The sequence below is a fragment of the Rhincodon typus genome, chromosome 15, assembly GCF_021869965.1.
Source record: "Rhincodon typus isolate 14 chromosome 15, sRhiTyp1.1, whole genome shotgun sequence".
In the NCBI taxonomy this organism is placed as follows: domain Eukaryota; kingdom Metazoa; phylum Chordata; class Chondrichthyes; order Orectolobiformes; family Rhincodontidae; genus Rhincodon; species Rhincodon typus.
In genome coordinates this window covers 2,111,708-2,136,569 of record NC_063346.1, presented here as the reverse complement: position 1 = coordinate 2,136,569, position 24,862 = coordinate 2,111,708, and the positions used below count along the sequence as shown (strand labels likewise).

At 42.5% G+C, this 24,862-nt stretch overlaps 1 protein-coding gene across 1 annotated transcript in view; it reads left to right on the top strand.

Moving 5' to 3' along the window:
* pepd (peptidase D) overlaps positions 1–24,862 on the top strand; it is a 157,134-nt gene that overhangs the window by 7,770 nt on the left and 124,502 nt on the right. Inside the window, exons 2-6 of the mRNA XM_048605938.1 lie at positions 1,403–1,586; positions 4,502–4,629; positions 9,342–9,405; positions 22,388–22,435; positions 23,090–23,151. Of these exons, the coding sequence (XP_048461895.1) occupies positions 1,403–1,586; positions 4,502–4,629; positions 9,342–9,405; positions 22,388–22,435; positions 23,090–23,151 (486 nt within the window). The remainder of the gene's footprint in view (positions 1–1,402; positions 1,587–4,501; positions 4,630–9,341; positions 9,406–22,387; positions 22,436–23,089; positions 23,152–24,862) is intronic.

The following is a 24,862-nucleotide window of genomic DNA, read 5'->3' as shown; positions in this document are numbered from 1 at the left end:
CACCCTCCCTCTCTCTCTTCCTCCACTCCACCCTCCCACCAACAGTCTCTCTTTCTCCTCCCCCCTTCAGTTGCTGAAGGTAGAGTATGCAGGATATGGGAATAGGCTTGGACAGACATGTTTAACCTTTTTAACTTGCACGGAGGGGAAAATGAATGCAATGAGCCTGTGGGACAGAAATTAATCTGTTAGAATGTGGAAGGTGAATCTTCTGGCAGAGTTTCCAGCTGTATTTGGAAGTAAATGATAGAATTGTGGGCTGAAATGTACTTGGCTCTTTTTGTTTTGAAAAGCGTTGTTGTTGGGATGTGGTTGTCACTAGCAAGGCTAGTGTTTTTTGCCCAACCTTACCTGCCCTGGAATTCAGTGGCTTGCTGTGCCAATTCAGAGGGTAGTTAAAAGTCAACCGCACTGGTGTGTGTCAGGAGTCATGCACAAATCCGACCAGACTAGGTAAGGACAGCAGATTTCCAATCTGAAAGGACGTTAGTCAACCAGATGTGCTTTTGTTACAATTGATGATGGTTACATGTTTGTCATTAGGCTAGCTTTTAATTCCAAATTTTTTTTTAATTGAGTTAAACTTTCATCATTTGTCAATGTGGATTTGAGCCCATGTCCTCAATGCATTTGGCCAGGATTCTGGTTCTGCGATAGTACTAAAATGCTACTGTTTGATAGACTCCATCTTGTGGTTTTAAGAGGAGGCTAATGCAGTTCAATTCATTTTTGAAACTTCGCTAGATTCTGGAGAGGTTTTAGCAGCCTGAAAATTATCAAGTATAGCCCGTCTCTTTAGGAAGGCTTGGAAGCAGAAAGAGACGAACCATAGGCCAGTTACTTTGACATCTGTCATGGAGAAGGTGTCAAGTGAGCATTAAGGAGATTGAATTTTCCCAATGTGTCCAGCTACAATGTGATTGGGAAGAGTCAGCATGGTTTAGCGAAAGGAAAATCATGTTTAATCAATTTATTGGATTTATTTTGAAAGAGTAACTTGCTTTGGATAACAGAGGAGTCTGTTGACATACTTGGATATCCATAACATGTTTAACAAAGTGCCAAATCAAAGAATCATAAGCTAGGGCTGTACAGAGGGCTTTAAACTAATTTGGGGGGATTGGGAGTGTGGTGGGGGTGGTGGTGGGTGAAAGCAGGAATATGTAGGCTTGTTCACACAGGATGGGGCTGTCAGCTGGGGTTGTGTGCCAGGACTGGGACTGAGAACCACCGACTGCCTCACTCAGAAGGGAGGCTGATATGTTCTGCAGTGATAGTAGCTCGGTCAGAGGAAGGGAAAGGTGACTGGGTGTTGAATCTGTTTCTCTTCACTCTGGGAGGTCTCATTTGCTGCTCCTTTATGTACATTTGGTCATCCATTTCTCTTGTCCTCTATTCTCAGGCCCTCCTTCTCATTGGGTAATGAGACCCTCCGGGTGCCAATGGCGCTCTTTGCCTTGAACAGGCGCCGTCTGTGCGAGCAGTTACGTAAGAATACTGAGGTGCCAAAGAAAGCAGTGGTGGTCCTGCAGGGGGGAGATGAACTCCAGCGATACTGCACCGACACTGGTATTGTCTTCCGTCAGGTGAGCTGACTGGTCTCTGTTCTATTACTGTCCCAACTAACAGGTGGCACATTGTTATGTGGGATATACAGCAAAGAAATTGGCCGCACTGTTCGTTATATCAGTCAGATAGGTATGATGATATATTAACCCTTCCAGCGGGTTGATTCGACAGCTACCCAGAGAATTTCTACAGAATCTTTTTGTGTAGAAGGCCATCCGGCTTGTCGAATCCATGTCACCTCTTTAGTAGAGATGTTCAATCATACTCTCAATTCCTTTCACCATTAATCGTCTTCAGACCATAAGATATAAGACAAATCGGGGCAGGACTTACACACTTAATGGTAAGGTCCTGGGCAGTGCTGCTGAATAAAGAGACCTTGGATTGCATGTTCAAAGTTCCTTGAAAGTGGAGTTGCAAGTAGACAGGATAACGAAGAAGGTATTTGGTACGCTTGCCCTAATTGGTCAGTGCATTGAGTATCGGAGTTGGAAGGTCATTTTGCAGCTGTACAGGACATTGGTAAGGCCACTTCTGGAATACTGCGTACAGTTCTGCTAATACTGCGTACAGCTCTGACCTCCCTGCTATAGGAAGGATGTTGTGAAACTTGAAAGGATTCAGAAAAGAAAGGAAGTTGCCAGGGTTGGAGTGTTTGAACAATAGGGAGAGGCTGAGGCTGGGGCTATTTTCCCTGGAGCATTGGAGGCTGAGGGGTTACTTTATAGAGATTTATAAAATCATGAGGGGCATGGATAGGGTGAATAACCCAAGGTCTTTTTCCCCAGCGTTGGGGAGTCCAAAACTAGAGGGCATGGGTTTAAGGTGAGAGAGGAAGGATTTTAAAAGAGACCCAAGGAACAACCTTTTCACGCACAGAGTGGTGTATGTATGAAACGAGCTGCCAGAGGAAGTGGTTGAAGCTGGTACAATTACAACATTTAAAGGCATCTGGATGGGTATATGAGTAGGAAGGGTTTAGAGGGATATGGGCCAAATGCTGGCAAATGGGACTAGATTGATTTAGGATATCTGGTCAGCATGGATGAGTTGGACCGAAGCGTCTGTTTCTGTGCTGTACATCTCTACAACTCCATGGAGGAACAGAAGTAGGCCATTCAGCCCGTTGAGTCTAATCTGCCATTCTGAGAGATCATGGCTGAACCTATTTGACTGATATAACAAACAGTGCGTTCAACTCCTTTTTTCTTGCCTTTCCCCTATCACCCTTGATTCCCTTACTGACTAAAGGTCTGTCTATCTCAGCCTAGAGAATATTTAATGACCCAGCCTCAACAATCCTCTGCAGTAAAGAACTCCACAGATCCACTACTCTGAGAAGAAATTCCCCCTACTCTGTTTTAAATATGTGGCCCTCATTCTGAGATTTTGCCCTTTAGTCCTAGACTCCCCCATGAGGGGAAAACAACCTTTCTAAATCTACTCTTAAGTCCCCTAAAAATCTTGCATGTGTCAAGAAAGTCATCTCTGAACCTCCAATGTGAATATAGATAGGGAGCCCAAAACTGTTCAGTATTTCAGCTGAGGCCTGACTAATACCATCTATAGTTTTAACAAAACCTTACTACTTTCCAATTGAAATAAAGGCTAATGTTCTATTTGCTTTCATTGTCGTTCATTCAAATCCTGGAGCGCTCTCCCTTGGACATTGTGTGTCAACCTACAGCACATGGACTGCAGTGGTTCAAGAAGGCAGCTCACCACCACCTTCCCAAGGGCAACTAGGGACGGGCAATAAATGCTGACCCATCCAGTGATGCATATGTCTCACAAGTGAATATTTAAAAAAAAATTACCTGCTGAAGTTGGAGGCTAACTTTGTGATTCAAGCACCAGGATTCCAATTCCCTCTGTTCTGCAGCTTTCTGCAGCCTTTCTCTATTTAACTAATATTCAGCTCCTCTCTTCTTCCTGCCAAAGTGCACAGCCTCACATTTTCCACGATATATTAAATCTGTTGAGAACTTGTCCACTCATTAATCTGTTTTTTCAGATGTGTCACCCTCATCACTTGCCTTCCCAATTATTTGTGTCATTTACAAATTTGACTATAGTTCATTCACTACCTTGATTGAAGCAATGAATGTATATTGTAAATAATTGTGGCCCCCGCACTGATCCTAGTGACACACCTCGGTTATAGGTTGCCAACGTGCAAATGCCTCAGTTTACCCTAACTATCTTCTATTAGTTAGCCAGTCATCTATCAATGATAATATATTACCCGGTGGCTGTGTGGTTGGCAGGGGTGTTGACTGGGAGTGATGGGTCAGGGCTGCTTGAGCAGGGTGGGACATTGGGGGATTGGGGAGTGGGTTGGGGACGGAGTGATGGGGATTTAGGGGAATATTGGTGGAGCTTGGGGTCAGTGGTTGGGTTGTGTGTAGATGGCAGGGGACAGTGGTTGGTCTATTGGAAGGTGGTTGTTGGAGTTTGGGATCTTGACCCATGGTGGAGACTATAGAATTGGCTCTGCCATGAGCATTGCAGTGAATAAAGCTCCCCATGGACCTTCCACACAGTTGATGAATGTACAATATGAGCGCAACTGGTAAATGATGATAGACACTATATAATTGTCAGGACATACCTCCATGCTAGCAAATAAAAAGGTCACTTTGTCTTTTGCTTTGAATACTTTTATATGCTTTCCTGAATGATAGTGACTGTGATCTGGAAAGAGAGCAGATGAGAATTCTTTTCACACAGTGAGTTGTTCTGATCTGGAATGTGCTGCCTGAAAACATGGTGGGAGCACAATTCAATAGTAACTGGCAAAGGGGAATTGGATAACTACTTAGGGAGAAAATATACCAGGCTAAGTAGGGGTGTGGGGGGTGATGGGTAGAGCATTGGGATGTGGGACGAATGAGATAATGTTTAAAAACAGTAAACGTGTTCCTTTTTGTAGGAATCTTATTTCCACTGGACGTTTGGAGTGCTGGAGGCGGACTGCTATGGTGCTGTGGAAGTTGCCACTGGCAAGTCCCTGCTGTTTGTTCCCAAACTCCCGGAGAGCTATGCAGTGTGGATGGGAACGTAAGCTCTTTCTAGTTTCCAAAGCAGTCTGCTGTTGCTGTTTGAGTTCTGATGTCTGACGTCTGGCACCCAGTCTGGCATTGCTGCAATTCAGAAATTCTCATCGCTGTGTTCCAATCCCTCTGTGGCCCACTTCTCCTAGTTTCTGTCATCTGAATTCCCCTGGGTCTAGCATCTTTGACATTCTGGCAAGGGCAGTCATAAACTCAGAGTCTTTAACAGCACTGTGAAAGAGGCCCTTCAGCCCATTGTATCCATGCCTGTCACCAAGCATTCGTCTATTCTAATTCCATTTTCTTTTCTTCACTCCCGCTCTTCACTCCCACACTCCCCCAATCCCCTGTAAATGTCCTGATTCATACCTTAAAACTGTGCCTGTGGTTATTGACCCACCTACAAAGGGAAAAGGTTTCTCCTTTACCACACGGTCTAAACCCTTCACAACTTAGTATATCTCAATTTTGCCTACACCCATCCCACCGATGTTTGTGGATGATTACATAATGCTAAGACCATAAGAAGTGGGGACAGGAATAGGTCATTTGGCTCCTTGAGCCTGCTGCATCATTCAGCAGGATCATGGTTGATCTGACATTCCTTACATTCACTTTCCTGTATTTTCCCCATATCGCTTGATTAATCAAATGATTAAGAATCTATCTATCTCAGTCTTAAAAACACATGATCTGTGCCCCCACAGCTTTCTGGCAAGGAGTTTTTTATCTCCGTCTTAAATTGGTGCCCCTTTATTCTGAGACTGTCCTCTGGTCCTAGCCTCTCCCATGAGGGGAAAATCCTCACAGCATTCATCCTGTCAAGCCCTTTAAGAATCCTATATGTTTCAATGAGATCATCTCATTCTTCTGAACTCCAGTGAGTGGTTTAGCCTCTACTCATAAAACATTCCCTCCATACCATGGATCATCCAACTGAACCGTCTTTGGACTGCTTTCAATGAAATGATATCTTTCCTTTAAATGAGGGGCCAAAACTGTTCCCAGTACTCTAGATGTGGTCACACCAGCATCTTGTACAGTGATAGTAAGACTTTCCTGCTCCTATATTCCAACCGTGTTGAAACAAGGTCCAATATCCCATTAACCTTCCTGATTACCTGCTGCCCCTGTGTGCTAGCATTCTGTTTTGTACACAAGGACACCAAGTCCCATTTTACTGCAGTTTTACTCCATTTAAATAAATTTGCTGCTCTTTTGTTCTCCCTTCCAAAATGACTTCACATTATACTCCATTTGTCAACATTTTGCTTATTTAACCTATTAATGTTGCTTTATAAACTATTTATATCCCTCTTGCAATCAGCCTTTCTTCCTATTTTTGTGTCTGCAAATTTGAATACACTTCCTTCCTCCAAGTCATTAACATTAATTACAAACAGTTGTGGTCTCAGCATAGATCCCTGTGGGAACCCCACAGGTTGCCAACATGAAAAAGAATCTCTTATCCCCCCTCAATATTTCCTGTCCATGAGGCAATTCTCTATCCATGCCATTATACTACCTCCAACATTGTGAGCAATTATGACTTGACCTTTAGTGAGGTAACTTTCTGAATACTTCCTGAAAATCCAAATAAAACACATCTTCTGGTTCCCCTGAATCCACTCTGGTTGAAACTCCTTTGGAAAAAGTCTAATAAATTTCCCTTTCATGAAGCCATGCTTGCGCTGCTTGATTAGGTTATAATTTTCCAAATGTTCTGTTATTGCCTCCCTAATATTTAATTCCAATATTTTACCAATGTTAGATTCTAGGCTAATTGGCCAATAGTTACCTGCTTTTTGCCTCCCTCCCTTTTTGAACTGTTTCTTTGACAGCCTTTTCCAATCCTCTGATAAATTCCTTGGTCCCTGGAGAATTTTGGAAAATTACAGCCAATGCACCATTGACTGTCTAGCTACTTATAGGGTATTTTTAATGTTCAGTACCATTCATGACCCCTCTGATGCTGAAGCAGTGCAGGTGCTGCGAGACTTGTTCAATATCCAGGCTTGAATTGACTTGTTGCACGTAACATATGTGCCACACAAGTGCCAAGTAATCTCTTTCTCAAACAAGAAAGAATCTAACCATCACCCCTTGACATTTGGTAACATTACCATTGCTGAATCCCCCACTGTCAACCTCCAGGGGATTACCATTGACCGGAAACCCAACTGTATCATGACATGAAGACAGACAGCCAAATCAAATCAGCTTCCCTATCCCTGTATTCACAACACAGTAAAATTAAAGTATTCAATGCCCCTCAAAATTGCTGCAATTATTCTTAACCAGACTCTTAAAATAACCCATACCAGACACCAAGTTTATTGCTCAAAAGAATTAACAATTTATTATTAATATAGTTACTTTAACAAAGCAAAGTTAAGCAACAAGGTAATATAGTTCATGTCCATGATTTAAACCAAATCTTCTTTGATTCCAGCTCCCACTGTCTCAGAGATGCAGTGAGGGATAAGAAAAAAAAGAGATGTAACCTGGTTTTTGCTGGTACTGCTTACAGTGCTGTCTTTGTGTAATTTGCAAATTCGGATATATAGTTTTCCATTCCACCACATTTTAGTCATTAATAAGTGTAAGGAATAGTTGAGCTCCCTACACACACCCTTATGGGATGTTCTGCTAATGAGCTGCACAGTTTAGAAGAGTTCCTGCTTCAACTCTGCTGCCTGTGCTGACTCCGTTCATTATCACGGCAGCAGCAGGGGAGCTGCATCTTTGCTTGGTGATCTTGATTAAGCAGAAGGTACTGGCTGAGGAAGTCACATTCCCCTGACTCCCCACTAGTCAATGCCTGCATACAGTTGTTGGTATAAGACACTTTGCGCCTGGCTGAGATGCCCATGCAGTCAAATAGCTTACGGACACTCTTGAATAATTACACATTTCTGGTGCTGAAGGCACTTGCTCACCAAGGCTGAGTGTTCAGGAGAGAAAATTGGAGACGCTACTATTTTTCCAATCATACTATTCAGTAATTTTATTTACTGAGAAGTACCTGCAAGTCTGAGATTTCCTGTGTGGATTATGATTGAGGACAGACAATGAGGGATTGGGATTTGTTAGTCTAATTTGTCAAACACACTAATTAATGGAAGCCATTATTTACTCTTGGCTCTGGGAGCAGATTGAAAGTGGGAGTAATTATTTATCTACTCTGTATCATCTCCCTGTGTAATTAATACTGCAGCTGCTGCACTCTTGTTGATTGCAATTATTTGTAGCTCTAATTAATGTATTGATTAAATGGTCTCCTTCAGGTTACGTCGTTGTTCTCCCCTCAATGAAGGAAGTTAGAATTTGCTACCCTTTTGATTTGGGGAAATCTGATTTTTTTTCTGTGCTGTTGATTCTGGGATTATTTATAATTTTGGACTCCTGTGAAAAGTAAGTTAGGCTCTCAATGAGGTCACTTTCTGTCGCAGCAAGTTATAGTCACTACTATCAACAGGATAAACACCCTCCCACTGAGTCAGACAGAAGCCAAGGATAGAATCTTATGTTCAGAGAACACAGCCGTTTAGCCCATTGTGCCAGCATTTTGAGAAATCTGTTTGGTTAGTCCCATGCCCCTGCTCTTTCCCCAAGACATAATCAATTATTTGTCCAATTCCTTTTCGCAAGTTCCTGCTTCCACTTCCCTTTCGGAAGCGATATGTTTCAGATTATTACCATTTACCCCAACTCTCGTCTTCTGTTTGCTCCTGACTTTAATCTGTGACCCTCTTGCCTGTAGAAATAGAAGCTCGCTCTTTATTCTATAAACCTTTTCACAATACTGTTCCTCTTTGAATGGTTGGTGCTTGTCATTTAGGAACATAGGAACAAGTGAAGGCCATTCAGCCACTCAAACCTGTTCCACCATTCAGTGAGATCATGGCTGATCGGTGGCCTAACTCCATATATCTGGCTTTGACCCACATCCCTTAATACCATTGCTTAAAAAAATTATCTATCCCAGATTTAAAATTAACAACTAATCCAGCAATTATTTTAGTTTGTGAAGAGAGTTTCAAACCTCTACCACCCTTTGTGTGTAGAAATGCTTCCTAATATTTCTCCTGTACAGTCTGACTGTAATTTTCAGACAATGAAGAAATTAAAATTCTACGTAAATATGTTCTTATTCAGATCAATACTTGATTCTTTGAAAACATTGGTTTTTATTACTTTAACAAGTGTCCCTTACACGGGTTAGAAGTGTCTATGATTCCATGGAAACTGGAAGTTTTCAGATGCATTATCTGAGGTACTGTGTAGACTTTGGAATCTGGTGCACTGATTTTCTGTTCAAAGCTGTTTATAACACTTCTGGAGCAGGTGGGACTTGAACCCAAGCCTCCTGGCTCAGTTGTAGGGACATTACCACTGCACCACAAGAGCCCTTCTGGTGGTACAGGCAGAACTGCTTATACACAGGAAGAGCTGGGGATCTAAATCTAACTACCCACGGGACAGTTGAGAAATATTCCAGGAAAACCACTTCCTGGAAAGTGGGGTGGGGAATAGGGTATACGGTCTGCTGTCACTTCTTCTGCAGAAGAACAGGTGCCCATTGAGAAACAGCAAGTTTGTGTGACCCAATGCTCTCAGTTCCAAGGAATGAGCTTTGAGAGCAGACAAAGGGAACAGGAGGACAGAAAACAGATGTGACTCTCTCAACATTTTCTCTCTCTCTTTCTCTCCTCAAAGGATTCACAACCGTGACCACTTCAAAAAGAAATACTCTGTGAATGAAGTTCACTACACTTGTGATGTAAGTCTGTCTAACTAAATCTTTTGAAGTTTCTGTTCAGAGAGCAGAGCAACGATGTGAACTGGAGCAGTGTAGTTTCTAGTTGGGTGGGAGTTGTGAGGGATTAGAGAGAGGGCAAAGGCTGATGCCATGGTAAGGCAGGAACACTGGGATGAGAAACGTAAACAGAGATTCCTGGAAAAGCTCAGTAGGTCCGGAGGGAAATCGGAGTTAACGTTTCGGGTTGAGTGACCCTTCCACAGAACTGGTGTGAGAATTTTAAATTCCATACACTAAGGAGACTGGAGCCCCCATAGGTCAATGAGCAACATGATGATGATTGAATTGGACGTGGTGAATGTTAGAGGTTTGGAAGAACTGAAGTTGAGAGGAGGCTGCTCAGCTGGTCAACATTAGAATTGGGGACAATGGATAGGGTCGTCAGAAAGTGAACTGGGGAAAGCCAGAGAGAAATGGGTGATGTTACAGAGGTAGAGTATACCATTTTTGGCAGGGAGACAGCAGTTGATCAGAAAGTGAACTTGGTGTTAAACAGGATTCAGCCTGGCTGAGTGGAGATGGAAACAAGACTTGAAAGTATAGCTGGAAAAATTCATGCCGGTCAGGCAACATCTGTGGATAGAAACAGAGGTAATGTTGATGACCTGTTGTCAGGATTGATGGGTAGGAGTGTCCTTGGTGGCACAAGCTTAACAATCTTTCGACAACTCCATGTTAAGCACAACCCTCAAGTGACATGGAGTAGGCTTTGTGAGCTGGGGTGCAAGGCAAAGCTCCACACTTACATTTGCGTCCCTCCGTCCCTCCCGCACATCAGCACTGAGTTTCTATTTCAGCTGTAAGACGTTCAATAATGTGCTCACCGAGTTTATTGAAGTGTTGCAGGCAGAGAACTGCTTCATTGCTGGGACAGAGCCATCAAGCTGGTTACACATTGAGCAATGACAGAGCAGTTAACAAGAGTTGGAGGAAGGAAGAAATGGAAGATGGGTATACAAGCAGCAAACAACAAGTGACATAAATGTAAAGGATTTGCAAGTCAATTTATAGGGAATGCTGCAAAGTCAGGATGACTTGATTCAAAGGAGCTTATTTCTCATAAATCTGCAATTGAACCTGAGTTACCAATGTTTTATTCATCCTCTGAAAACTTGGTATTTGATTTCTTCTAGATCATGTAGGAGGCAAAATATACGAACGAATAATTAATAGAAAAGTCAAGGTACTGCAGTTGCTGAACATTGAAGTAGAAAAAGAAAATACTGGAAATAAGCAGACCAGGCGGTAGCTGTGAGAGGGAGAAACACCATTAAGTTTCAAGGTCTGTGATCAATAAGTAATTAGGAGGCAAAGGCAGTGACGTGCAAATGAGGTGCAGAATTTAAATGGCAAGTGGCTGGAGAAGAGGCAGATGGAGGTGTTCCACAGTGATCAGCCAGTTAGCTGAGTTGAGAAGGGGTTGTTCAAGTGGGGCGGGGGCGTTGGGGAAACAGTGGTAGGAGGTGGGAGGGAGGAGCACAGTCACTGAGTTTGGGGGTTGCAGGAAAAGCAGTTTGGATTCTCCCAGGGCCCCTTAGCTCATTATGGCTTAGGTTCAACATGTACAAGAGAGGTGAGGTGAGGTGAGAGTGATTGTCCACAACATCAAGGCTGTATTTGACAGTATGGTACCAAGGAGTCCTAGCAAAACTAGTCAATGGGAATCAGAGGGAACCTGTTGTCTCTATTGGTTGAAGTCATATCTCGCAAAAAAGGTTTGGGGTTCTAAGAGGTTGGTCATCTCAGCCCCTGGGCATCTCTACAGGAGTTCCTCAAGGTAGTATCCCAGGTCCAACCATCATCAGCTGCTTCTTCAATACCTTTCATCTATCATAAGATCAGATTGGAGATGTGTAGTGATGACTGCACAATGTTCAGCACCACTCATGACTGCTGAAATACTGAAGCAGTTCAATTTCAAATGGACAATATTCAGGTTTGGACAGACAAGTGCCTAGGAATATTAGTGCTGTCCACTGCCAGACAATGACCATCTCTAACAGATGGCATTACCATCACTGAATCCCTAACTAGCAACATTCTAGAGGTTACCATTAGTGAGAAATTGAAATGGATCAGCAGTGGCTGGAAAAGCACATCAGTTGATAGGAATCCTGCAGTGAGTAACTCACCTCCTGATTCCCAAAGTCTGTCCACCATCTACAAGGCACAAGTCAGGAGTGGGATGGAATATTCCCCGTTTGCCTGGATGGGTGCAGCTCCAATAACTGAGAAGCCTGACACCATCCATGACAAAGCAGCCCCCTTGATTAGCACCACATCCACACCATTCAGTCACTCCAAAAACGCTCAGTAGCAGCAGCATGTGCTATCTACAAGATGCACTGCAGACATTCACCAAAGCTCCTTAGACAGCATCTTACAAACTCACTTTGCACCTCCCTCCCTCAACAATCTAGAAGGACAAGAGTGGCAGATCATGGGAACCCTGCAAGTTCCCCTCCAAGCCACTCACCATCCTAACTTGAAATATATCGCTGTTCCTTCACTGTCGCTGGGTCAGAAACCTGGAATTCCCTCCCTAAGGGCATTGTGGGTCTAGCTACCTACAGCACATATACTTCAGCGGGTCAAGAAGGCAGCTCACCCCCACCTTCTCGTGGGTAATTAGGGACAGGTGATAAATGCTGGCCCAGCCAGTGATGCCAACATCTGAATGAGTAAATAAAAGACCGTTTGGTTGAGGGTTGGGGGGGGTGGGGTAGTGTGGAATCCTGTCATAGGTCCCAATAGCAGGACAAAGGGAGGAGATGAAGCTTGTAGTTTGACTGGGTATTTACCAGTCGAACTGCCAGTCACACTGTGGTGTTCTCTATGGTTGGGTCTCTTATTCAGCCCTCCGTGGTGGAAGGGGCACTCTGACACAATAGGTTGGGTAAGTTTTATTAAACCTCCACTCATCCATACTCCTGATTGGTCTGGATGTTGTGACACTGGTGAGTTATGGCTGATAAATTGACACTGTTCATAATTCCCAAGCTTACACAGAGTATCCTCATGTTGGTGTAGGATTTCATTGGAAAAATGTTGCATTCATATTGCACCTTTTCACAACCACAAGATTTCCCAGATGCATTACAGCCAAAATAGATAATGAGGATTATCTCAGAGTACAACAAGACCTTGATCAGATGGGCCAGTGGGCTGATGAGTGACAGATGGAGTTTAATTTAAATAAATGAGGTGTTGTATTTCGGTGAGGCAAACCAGGACAGGACTTATACAGTTAATGGTAGGGCCCTGGGGAGCGTTGCTGAATAAAGACCTAAGAGTGCAGGTGCATAATTCCATGAAAGTGGATTCACAGGTGGTGAAGGAGGCATTTGGGACGCTTGCCTTCATTGGTCAGAGCAGTGATTATAGAAGTTTGGACGTCATGTTGCGGCTGTACAGGACGTTGGTGAGACCACTTTTCGAATACTGTGTTCAATTCTGGTCACCCTTCTATAGGAAGGATATTGTTAAACCTGACAGGGTGCAGAAAAGATTGACAAGGCAGGGTTTGAGTTACAGAGACAGGCTGCATAGAGCCATAGTCATATAGCATGGAAACAGACCCTTCAGTCCAACTAGTCCATGTTGACCATATTCTCAAACCAAACGAGTCCCACCTGCCTGTGTTTTGCCCACATCCCTGCAAACCTTTCCCATTCATGTACTTCTCCAAATGGCTGGGGCTTTTTTCCTGCAGCATTGGATACATACGGGTGACCTTATGCAGGTTTATAAAATCATAAAGGGTATGGATAGAGTCAATAACCAAAGTCCAAAGGTTAGGGAGTCTAAAAGTAGAGGATATATGTTTAAAGTTAGAGGGGAAAGACTTAGGAGTCCTGAGGGGTAACTTTTCCACACAGAGGGTGTTGTGTGTACAGAATGAGCTGCCAGAGGAAGTGGTGGAGGCTGGTACAGTTACAGAATTTAAAAGGCATCTGGATGGATACGTGAATAGGAAGGGTTTAGAGGGATATTGGCCAAATGATGGCAGATGGGACTAGGTCAGATTGGGATGTCTGGTTAGTGCAGTATAGTTGGAATGAAGGGTCTGTTTCTGTGCTGTATGAATCTATGACACTAAGTCGCTGTAGTGATGAGAGCTAATTTATGAATAGCAAGCTCCCACAAACCAATGAATAAATAACCCAGAAATGTTTCTATTAATTCTGATTGATGTATAAATTCTCACCAGGAATCAAAAGAGAACCTCTCCCTTGGTCTTTAAAACAATGCCATGGCGTCCTTCACATTCACTGAAGAGAGCTCATGGAGCCTCCACTTCATGGCTCCTCTGAAAGAAAGCTCCTCCCAACAGTGCAACACTCTTTAGGTACTGTCCTGAGCACAGTGACACAGTGAGATCCTTGGGAAGGAAGTAGTGATGGGGGCAGTGGTGAAGGGGAAAGCGGGCAGTGGGGTGGGGGAAGGGGGAGGGTGGTTGGTTTTATTACTGCCTGTGGTTTTCCTACCATCTGACATGTATGACAGATATGGCAAAATTCAACCACATCTTTACATAATCCAGGCCAGTAAAAATGCTCTGTATCTTAGCCAGAGTCTTCCTCACCCCTAGATGACCTTCTACCGGTAATTCGTATGCTACCCGCTATACTTCCGCAATATTCTACTGGCAACACAGTCTGGTGAACATTCACCCATTTCTCATCTGCACTAACCTGCCAAGGTCTCCATTACCACCTTAAGATTTTATCCTTAAAGTAACAGCATTTTGGAATACATATAAATCCTTTATTGTTTCTTTTTGTTTCTCAAAGGAAACAAAAAAATTCTGCTACATCTTTTTCATCGAATTTTGAAAATGTTTGGACATATTTGTATATATTCCTACCAGGCCTGTGGCTACAATGTATTTGCTCATCATCACTATCCTTCTCACTAAGCATACCTTCTACCTTCATGTTGACTTTCTGTCTGATTGAACTTCAGAAGTTGGCAAACTCTTTCTCCCTTTCTTCTGTCTCCATTTCTTTTTGTTCAGCTAAGAACCTTCTTTCCCCTTTTTGTCCTCTAGCTCCAGTTGTCTCATTTTGCAGTTTAATTTTTTCTAACTCTACTGTAGTTGATTGTTTCTCTGGTATGCTTAAATGCTTGACTAACTCCGTTATAATTTCAGCTTTCTTATTATCCCTAGTTAAACACAATTTTAACCTGTCTGCTAATTCTAAAAGTGTCACCTTTTTCTGTCTTTCTAAACTTTCTTGTCAAATTTCGACCCCCATCTTTGACCCCCAGAACGTCTTTAGCAATGTTAAGAGCCATTTCCTCACTTTTGACTTAACCAGCAACAAACAACCAAAATTAAACAGATTTTCCACTTCTCACTTAAGTTTTATTTAAAGATCTAAGACACAAGTCTGTTTAAATCTGCTGGGACCTTTTGTATCCTAATTCTGTTCAAATCTGTCCAAATCCTAGACAGTGAGCCCCCAATCTGTTACAAAGTGGAGGTTGTACACTGCGCTGTGACCCCCTCCCCGAAACACCCAAAGAGGAGCACCTTGCCCCATAATCCGTAAAAGGAGTTTGAAAAGTGGTATAGCCTGCCTTTCAGCAACTTTTAGTAGTTAAATAAAATAAATCCCTGACGCTCGCTCTAAAATCAACAAGTAACAATTCTAGCTCTGACAGTGAACACATTAACTAAACTATTAATAAACCAAATAAATCCTTTCTAACTACTAATTATTCCCAAATAAAGCAAGATTCTAATGGTATGCTGTTCCAATAAATACAAGTCCCACTTGTATAAAAAAAATTTAGTCTGTCAGTTACAGCCAAGTTACATGTTTTCCGGAATGTTCTGTGTCTTGTCCGTCGATTCTTCTGTCAAGAATATTAACTAGTTGTACTGTTGGTATTGTTATTTAGATGGTGCTTTCTCTAAGACATCGGAGGCAGTGAGAGCCAGTGATTCTCTCTTGAGAGCTGAGGGCTGTTAGCTTTGGCGGATAGCAGCCAGCTCTGGGGTCTTTTTCCAACTGCCCCCTTCTTTTATACCCTTGATGACATATCAATATTTCTTAGAATAGGATCGGTCCTATGTTGTCAAAACTCTCAGACTTAAATTTAATAGGATTTCACCAATTGATTGGCTAAATTCAAATCCTGTTGTCTTGGTTAAAAACTGCTGCTGGGCCTGCTATCTGTACGGTCTTTCGATACAAATGTTTTAATTCGGGTGCTCTCTGTATACTTGCAAACTTTCAATCTGCTGTTCAGACATCAATTTTAAATCTCTAAGCACAGAAAAAGCACATGATCTTTTAAGGGGACCACACAATGCTCCCCCCACCCCCGCCAGCATTTTACAAATGCCAAATTCAAACTTCCTGCCTCCTGAGCACTCTGAAAGCTCGTCATTTCAAATAAACCTGTTGGACTATAACCTGGTGTTGTGACGTCCAACTGAAAAGAGACATTGCTTGATCTGGCATTGGTGAATGAGGATGGCCAGGTTTCTTGGGGGGCGGCTACTTGGTGAGAACAGTCATTGAATCTTTAAGGTTATGATCAGTAAAGAACATGCTAAATTGAAATTTCTAAGTTGAAAGATGACTGATTTCAATGGCATGCAAGGACAGTTAGCCAGGGTGCAATGAAACTGAAGACTGACATGAAAGAGCTGAAATGGGATTGTGGGTGACCTTTAACGAGGAGATGTTTCAGGCACAGGCTGGTTACATTTCAACAAAAGGAGAGGCTGGGAAACCCAAGCCAATACTCCTTGAACAAGGGAGATAAAGAACATGATGAAACTAATAAAAGGTGAAGTGATAAAGTGGGTGATATCTGGTTAAAGGGGCAGGCAAGAATGGAGACAGCAGTCACAACACTTCGTTGCCAATAGAAGGGAGTGGAAGTTATGATATGAAATTATTGAATACAAGTTGTAAAGTACCTCATCAAAAGAATCAGTGTTGTCTGGTTTACTAATGCCCTCTCAAGAAGGAAGTCTATTGGCCTTTCATTGTCTGGCCTACATGTGGCTCCAGACCCCTCAGCCATGTGATTGACTCTTAACTGCCCTCTGAAGTGGCAGAGCAACCCACTCCTTGCAGAATGTGTTGGATGTTTTCCTGTATCTTTCAATGGAGCTTGTTGAGTTAGTTGGGGAACACTTTCTGAATTTTCCAAACATTTGGGTAGTTTCTCTTTAAACATCTTTTTTAAACATGGGATCTTGTGCTTTTGAACTACCAGGAACTAAGGAGATGTATAAGAGTTTTAAATCTCTAACTGAAGGCCTTGCAAGTCCCATTGGACGTGTTCCAGAGTTAGATTGAACCTTTTATGATGCTACACCACTGACAGATGGTGTTCAGTCTTCAGTGAAGTGAATGTGTGATTCTGCATCAAAGAACTTCATTCTGGGGAGGTCTCCAGGGAATCTGAGTTTAAATTCAAATCATGAGCCCTGGATGAATGAAGTTCAGTGCCTGACTGTTTGTTTTTTATTAAAGACTAATAAATCCCTCTGTTTATTATTATTGTGCCATGTATTTGCCTCCGTTCCTTCCCCTCTTTTCCACTAATTAAAACAACCATTTCAGAGGCTGAAGCCTCTTGACAACTGATGCTTGGGGCTGGAATCCAGGGCCTTGCAATGTGATCTGCTCTCAATGACTTTATCACAACTATCCTGACTGACTGGAGCCTGTATAACCATATTATACCCCTTCCATCCAATTTTTAACCATTCACATACCCTCTGAGCTGGTTATTTCCCTCACTGCCTCCTTCATTTTTTAACATTTACACCATTTGATCATCATCACTTATCCACTGAATCACTTCACAACATATTCTATTTCTTTTCAACACAATGTCTTTAGCATTGTAAAAATAACCAGGGACTTTGTAGGTATAGAGGGGAGCAGGAATCGTTCATAGGGTCCTTTGAATCTGTTTGATTATTCAATATGATGCTCAACTATTTTCTTGCTGTGCCCCCTTAATTCTTCACTCCCCTTTGGTTGGAAACTCTGCAGACATACAGATATGTGGTGATGATCATTTTCAAGTTGAGATGCTGCTGGACAAGGGGCCAGTGATCTCAGTGGTGAGTGCAACCTGGTGTGGTTTAGTATGCAGGAAGTGGTTTTGGATTGACTCTGGTTTGAGTGGAGGGTGGGAGGCCGGTCAGGAAGAGTATTAGAATGGTTGCGTCTTTTGTCCCTCCCACCCCACCCCAATTCTGTGTCTCTTAACAAACTGTTTTTACTTATGTTTCTGTTTTAGTGAGGGGTCAATAACCAGAAATGCAACTGATCCCCTTGCTCCGTAGCACCTCCCTGACATTTTGAGTATTTTCTGGCTTAGATTGCCAGCAGCTACAGTTGTGTTGTTTCTTTGTTCTGACACTGTCTTTACAGATTTACATTTCTCCATAAATATTAGCCTCCCAGCATCTTTGTAAATCTCTGCCTTCCAATCCACACTTAAACCCTCAGGGTCAAAGATTGTTTTATATTAATTTTGACTCTGATCTTTCAAAGCACTAATGCTGATTGATTCTAACTGTACCATGGGAGATAGGAAGAGATTCTATTCTGTTAATTGTTGAATATCAATTGCTCCTGGGTGTAACCAAGCACTGAGTTCTTTGAATATGCTTGTATGAAAATCTTCCATATGTGCTGATTCTTAAACTGAATTTGGCTTAAACAATACTGTAATCATGTTGATCGTTAGCTAACTGGGAGGTGCTGTGAGCCCTAGCCTGAGGTTGATGGGCTGGGAATGGGGAAGAATGGTGACTTTGGTGCATGCATGCTTTTGTTCATTCTGTCGCCTTCAAAATATATGCTCTCGCTCATTCTTTCTCTCATTCACAAAGTACTCAGCAAACTTTGTTTTGCCTGCTGTGCACTGTGCTCTGTCACCCTCACTAACGCCAGCTTTCTGTTGCTCACTCTGCACCCATTCTCTGTCTTGCCATCACTACTACCTGCTGTGCACCAGTGTTCCCTCTCATTCTGTGACTCACTCTGCACCCACAAATTCTCCATTCTACCATAAGATGAAGGAGTAGAAGTAGGCCGTTCAGCCCATCAAATCTGCTCTACTAATCTATTCGTCCTCAACTTGACTTTCCTGCATTTTCCCCAGAACCCTTGATTCACTTGCTGATTAAAGATCTGTCTATTTCTGTCGTGAATATTTTTAACAACCCAGTGTTGAATTCTGTAAATTCACTATCTTCAGATGACATTTCTTCTTGTCTGTTTTAAATAGGATGAGGAGAAATTTCCCCTGAGCAGTGTATCCTTTATGCACCCACATTTTCTCAATCTCAATTCCCCACTTTCCAGACTGCACTCTGTCTCCCTGTGCACCTTACAAGTTTCTTTAGCTTTGTTACAATTAACTAATTTCGCTGGTGCTGCTCATTGTTCCTGTATAGCATCTCAAGATGTTCTCTGTGATTGCTGTGGTTTAGCTATCAGAGAGGCAGCATGATCTTCCACATGGTTTGAGATATATGCCTGCATTTTCTAATAAATCCCTCAGAAAACCATTTCAGCCCAGACAGCGACATGATGATGCAAACTGATTCCAAATTGTGCTCCAGGTTGTTTTTCTCCAATCTGTCCCTTTGACACATTGAATTCATTAGCAATGATTAATTGTTGTAGTCATAAGTTGTCTTTGAATGTATATCTGTGGATCTGACATAACATGATGTCTTCTGTTTTGTGTTAAAGATTTGTTGCCTTTTCTCCCAAACAAAAAGCAAAATACCTCCGATGCTGAAAGGGAAATGGTGACTGCAGTCAGATGGACAGGCACCTGACCCTGAATACTTTCCAGGAGCTGGATGATAAAAGTTTGATAGCATTTACAGAGGAAAATAACCCATGAGGTCATAGTTTTAAAATTAGATAGAGGCCATTCAAAGCTCTTTTAACACGGGAGTAGAAATCAGAAACACCTAAAAGGCTGTGGATGTTGAAGTTGATTGAAATTTGCAAATTAAAATGCTTACATTTTTGTTTGGGTGAGGATATAAAGGGATATGGAACAAAGATAGGTAAATAGATTGAGGTACAGCTCAGCAAGTCTGGCAGCATCTGTGAAGAAAAAAACAGAGTTAATGTTAACGATGACAGATCATCAGACGCCATTTCTGCCACTTCCAGCGAGATGCCACCGCTAGACACAATCCCCTCCCCTCCCTTGTCCACCTTCCGTAGGGATCGTTTCCTCTGGAACACCCTGGTCCACTCATCCTTCACTCCCAACAGCCCCACGGCACTCTCCCCTGTAACCGGTGAAAGTGTAACACCTGCCCATTTACCTCCTCCATCCCCAGTATCCAAGGGCCCGAACATACCTTCCAGGTGAAGCAGCATTTCACCTGCACTTCCCAGAATCTAGTCTACTGCATTCGCTGCTCACAATGTGGTCTCCTCTACGTTGGGGAAACGAAGCGTAGACTTGGTGACCGCTTTGCACAACATCTACGTTCTGCTCGCAAAAAAGACCCTGAGCTACCCGTTGCCTGCCACTTTAATGCACCACCCTGTTCCCTGCCTTGCAGTGTTCCAGCGAAGCTCAATGCAAGCTGGAGGAACAACACATCATTTTCCGCGTGGGGACCCTACAACCCTCCGGACTCAATATTGAGTTCAATAATTTTAGGGCCTAAACTCTCCCATGTCCCAGCTCCCTAACCCACGCACCAGGCTTTGTTACCACATAGCCTGCCACTACACACCCCCTGTTGTTAGTCACTAACAGTCCCCATTAACAACCATTCACCCTCCCAGCCTGATCGTTGGCAACTCCTTTGTCTGTCCAACTGTTCTTCTCTCTCTTTAGGCCCTAGCCTATCGCTTACTCCCTACCCCACCCACCTCCCTATTTTCTGCATATAAACTGACATTTTCCCAGCCACCATCAGTTCTGAGGAAGGGTCACCGGAGCCGAAACATTAACTGTTTTCTTCTTCACAGATGCTGCCAGACCTGCTGAGCTTTTCCAGCAACTTCTGTTTTTGTTCTTGATTTACCGCATCTGCAGTTCTTTCTAAAGAAGGGTCCAGACCCGAAACGTCAGCTTTCCTGCCCCTCTGATGCTGCTTGGCCTGCTGTGTTCATCCAGCTGTACACCTTGTTATCTGCAGTTCTTTCGTTTTTTTTTTAGATTGAGGTACGGATCAGGCAAGATATAATTCACTTGGTAGAAAGGTTCAAGGACCTAAATGACCTTGGATTCCTATGAGGGGAAAATGGACACCATACATTGGACATGCACAAATATGAAGGTGGCTCAGTGTAACTGACAGGAAAATGACAGGCCTGGACAGAGTGGATGAGGAGATTAAGTTGCCACGAGTAGGAGAGACTGAATGAAAGACAAACCTTTAGAACTGAGATGAGGAATTTCTTCAGCCAGAGGGTGCTAACCCTGTGGAACTAAATGTTGCAGAACGCTGTGGAGACCGAGTTGTTGAGTCTATTTAAGGCAGAGATAGATAGCTTCTTGATTAGTAACGAGAGAAGGCAGGATAATGGAGTTGAGAAACATATCAGCCATGATTGAATGGTGCAGTAGATTCGAGGGCCTAATGGCCTCATTCTGCTGTTATATTGAACAGTGTTATGGTTACAACTTAGAGATATTTTGGCGTTTTTGGTCTGCACTGGATCTGTGAAGGAGCAGTTTACCCAGTACTGCTCCCCTGTCTTATGCCTGCACATTCTCCCTTTTCACAAAATCAAATTCCCACTTAAATGTCTTGATTGAACCTGCCTCCACCTGCACTGTAAGGCCGTGCAGTCCAGATCCTAACCATCTGATGCATGAAAATATTTTCCCTCCTGTCACCATTGCTTCCTTTCCCAACTGCCTTAAATCTGTGACTTCTAGTTCTCAATCTTTTCACCAATAGGAAAGATTTCTCCTTGTTCTGTCCAGAATCCTCATGATTTTGAAGATCAGAATCTGCTCTTGACGTTCTCTTTGAGGCAAACGGTCCCAATATCTCAGGTGTATGTCAGTGAGGTCTACCATCGCTGGAACCATTCTCCTGAATCATTTCTGCACTGTCTCCATTGCCTTCCTATCCTTTTGAAGATGTGGCACTGAGAACTGAGTGTGTACTGCAGCTAAGGCCAATCAGTGGTTTAATTGGGCTGACCCAACTTCTATGCATTTGTGATCTATTCCTCTTTTAATAAAGCCTATGATGCTGTATGATATATCAATCACACTCTCAACCTTTCCTACCACCTTTTGATGATTTATGGTGATATATAGCCAGGACACTCCTTTTCTCCTTTTACAATTGCCCCCTTTTATTGTCTCTTCTAATTCTTTTCAAAGTGAATCACTTCACACTTGCCTTTCCTAATTTACCATTTCTACTGATTTGTCTTCGGCTCTGCACTATTCTCGCTATTCAGCTTTGCGTCATCTATAGATTTAGAAATTTGGCTGAATGATCCCTTCCTGCTCCTAAGCAGTTGGATTAGCGTCAGCCTTGGTTCCAATCCCAGCAACAGAGTTTTGAGCACTAAAATCTGGTCTGGCCTTCCTGTGTGATATCGATAGTTGTGGTATGATAAATTGACTGTTTTCTGTTTCTCATAGATGTAAAGATCTGATGGTACTAGTTTGAAGAAGGACAGGGTAATGATTGTGGACAATATTTATTCCTCAATTAACATTAAACAATAATTTATCATTACCACATTGCTGTTTGTGGGATATTGAATGATGTGTTTTCTACATTACAACAGGTACCACATTTCTGAAGTACTTCGTTGACTGTTGTAGAACACACTGATATTGTGAAATGACTATATGCTTGCACGTTTGTTGTTATAGTTAGATATTTGGAATGTTTCCCTCGGCTAGTTATTAATGCTGGGAATAACGGGGCAATGCTTTCTGTTTACAGGTGGCTGAGGTGCTGAAGAAGCTGCAGCCAGATATGCTGCTCACCCTGGTATGTACCTCTGCAGTGGGAAATGGGACAACCGAGGGGGAGGGGTCAATGTGGTCAGGCTCGAGGCCATTCAGCTTGGTCAAGGTTCACAGAGATTGGAGGGCAGCTTCCCTTGTGCCTTAGTGGTATGGCTTTGAACTGAACTGCCGAGGAGGTGCAGGTCCTCTCAACTTGACAGATGAGCAGAATCAACAAGGAAATCGTTGTAAATGTACATTTGTAATGGGTGGTCTTAATCAGGATAACGTTGTCAGTCTGATGAATATAAATTTTGATGCTGCTAAATAACATCCTCTGCAAACCTTTTATTATAATGCTTTTTATATTGTTTAAACGTAGCTGGGATAAGCACTCCCATCTGAAAACGTGTCGGTGTAGTGAAGAACTGAGGCTGAGTGGGTTCATAATTATTAATGTTGTGTAGAGCAGCTGATTGGATACTTCTTGTGCTGCGCTACTGCCAAATAAATCTTTTCTTATTATGTAAAATGCCACAAGTGTTTGGAATCTGCTGTTCTTTGTTATTTTCCCCATGAAAACTCCAAACCAGTTTATCCTCCCTCCCGCCTCTCTGCCCTCCATTACAGCAATTACTGAGACTTTAAAATATATTCAGTAAATACAGAATTAAATGCATATTTGTTATAATTTCAGCGTGGCGTGAACACGGATAGTGGGCACACTACTCGAGAAGCTGCTTTTGATGGAATCAGTGAGTAAGTGCTGTTTCATTGCCTCAGCTCTTTTTTCCATATTAGGACTCCTAATGTACAATTAACTGATTAAAGTTAATAATGTTTCTGGATTGACTGTCTGCAGTCTGCCAACTAGTTGTCTGATTAAGACAATTAAGATTAAGAGCAGTCTTTCCTGATGTTAAGGGAACATTTCAACCTTCACAATTACAACTGAGATCAAAGGGTCCTTGCACTGTAGTGGTAATGTCCCTACCATTTTGAGCCAGGAAACCTGTGTTCAAATCCCACCTGCTCCAGACTGTGTGATAACATCTTTAAGCAGGTTGATTAGAAAATATCTACCACTGAGATCATTGCACTGACTTGTGATTTTTAACAATCACTTGGAGTGGCATGCTTGACTCCCAAAAGTTGTGGGTTCAAATCTCACTTCAGATTTGAACACTTAAATGAGGTGGTGTTGCTTTGTCAAATGTTGTCCTTAAGAAACATTAAAGAACTGAAGAGTAGAAAGTTCTCATTAAAATGAGCCTTCCTTCATAAGAACATAAGAACATAAGAACTAGGAGCAGGAGTAGGCCGTCTGGCCCTTCGAGCCTGCTCCGCCATTCAATAAGATCATGGCTGATCCTTTCGTGGACTCAGATCCATTTACCCGCGTTCTCACCGTATCCCTTAATTCCTTTATTGTTCAAAAAAAATCTACCTTTTTTTTAAAAACATTTACTGAAGTAGCGTCAACTACTTCACTGGGCAAGGAATTACATAGATTAACAACCCTGTGGGTGAAGAAGTTCCTTCTCAATTCAGTCCTAAATCTGTTCCCTCTAATCTTGAGGCTATGCCCTCTTGTCCTAGCTTCACCTGCCAGTGGAAACATCCTCTCTACTTCTATCTTATCTATTCCCTTCATAATTTTATATGTTTCTATAAGATCCCCCCTCAAGCTTCTGAAAATCTTGCTCTGCCAAAACATTCAAAAATTGATCAATTATTTTACTGCAGAATCTTGCTGTGCATGTTTCCATTTCTGTACATAAGTGGACTGCAATTCAAACATAATTTGTGGTATATAAAATATTTTGGAACATCTAGAAGGGATCATAATTCCATGTTGGTTAATCTTTAAAAGGAACCTTCAGCTGGCAGTACCCAAAAGTTCAGGTATTAGATTGATTGTAAAAGGTAATGCTACTGATAAGGCCAGCAAGCCTTAATACTTAGATACTTGTTTATGATGTCCTCGTTGTTTACAAAATTTAAAGAACCTAGAATTCTACAGTACAGGAGGATGCCATTTAGCCCATGTTTGTCCCAAAAGAACTATCTAGCTAGTCCCACTCTCCAGCCCTATCTCGGTAGCCCTCTAACTCCACTTCCAAACATGCGTATCTCTCTTGAAATCTCCGATGGAATCTGCCTCCACCACTCTACCAGGCAGCACATTCCAAATCCTAACAACTGAGCAAAGAAGTTTCTCCTTCTCACATTCCTAGCTCTCTTGCTGACAAGCTTAATTGTGATCCCTAGTTACTGTCATACCAAATAGAATATCCTTCTTTACCCTGTCAAAATTGTTCATAAATTTTGAACACCTCCATAAGGTCACCTCTTAATCTTCTCTGCTCCAAGGAGAATCTCTCTAATTGTTCCTTATATCTAAAATCTGTGATTCCTGGTATCATTCTAGCAAATGCCCTTTGAGCTCTCTCCAGGACTTTGCAGTTTG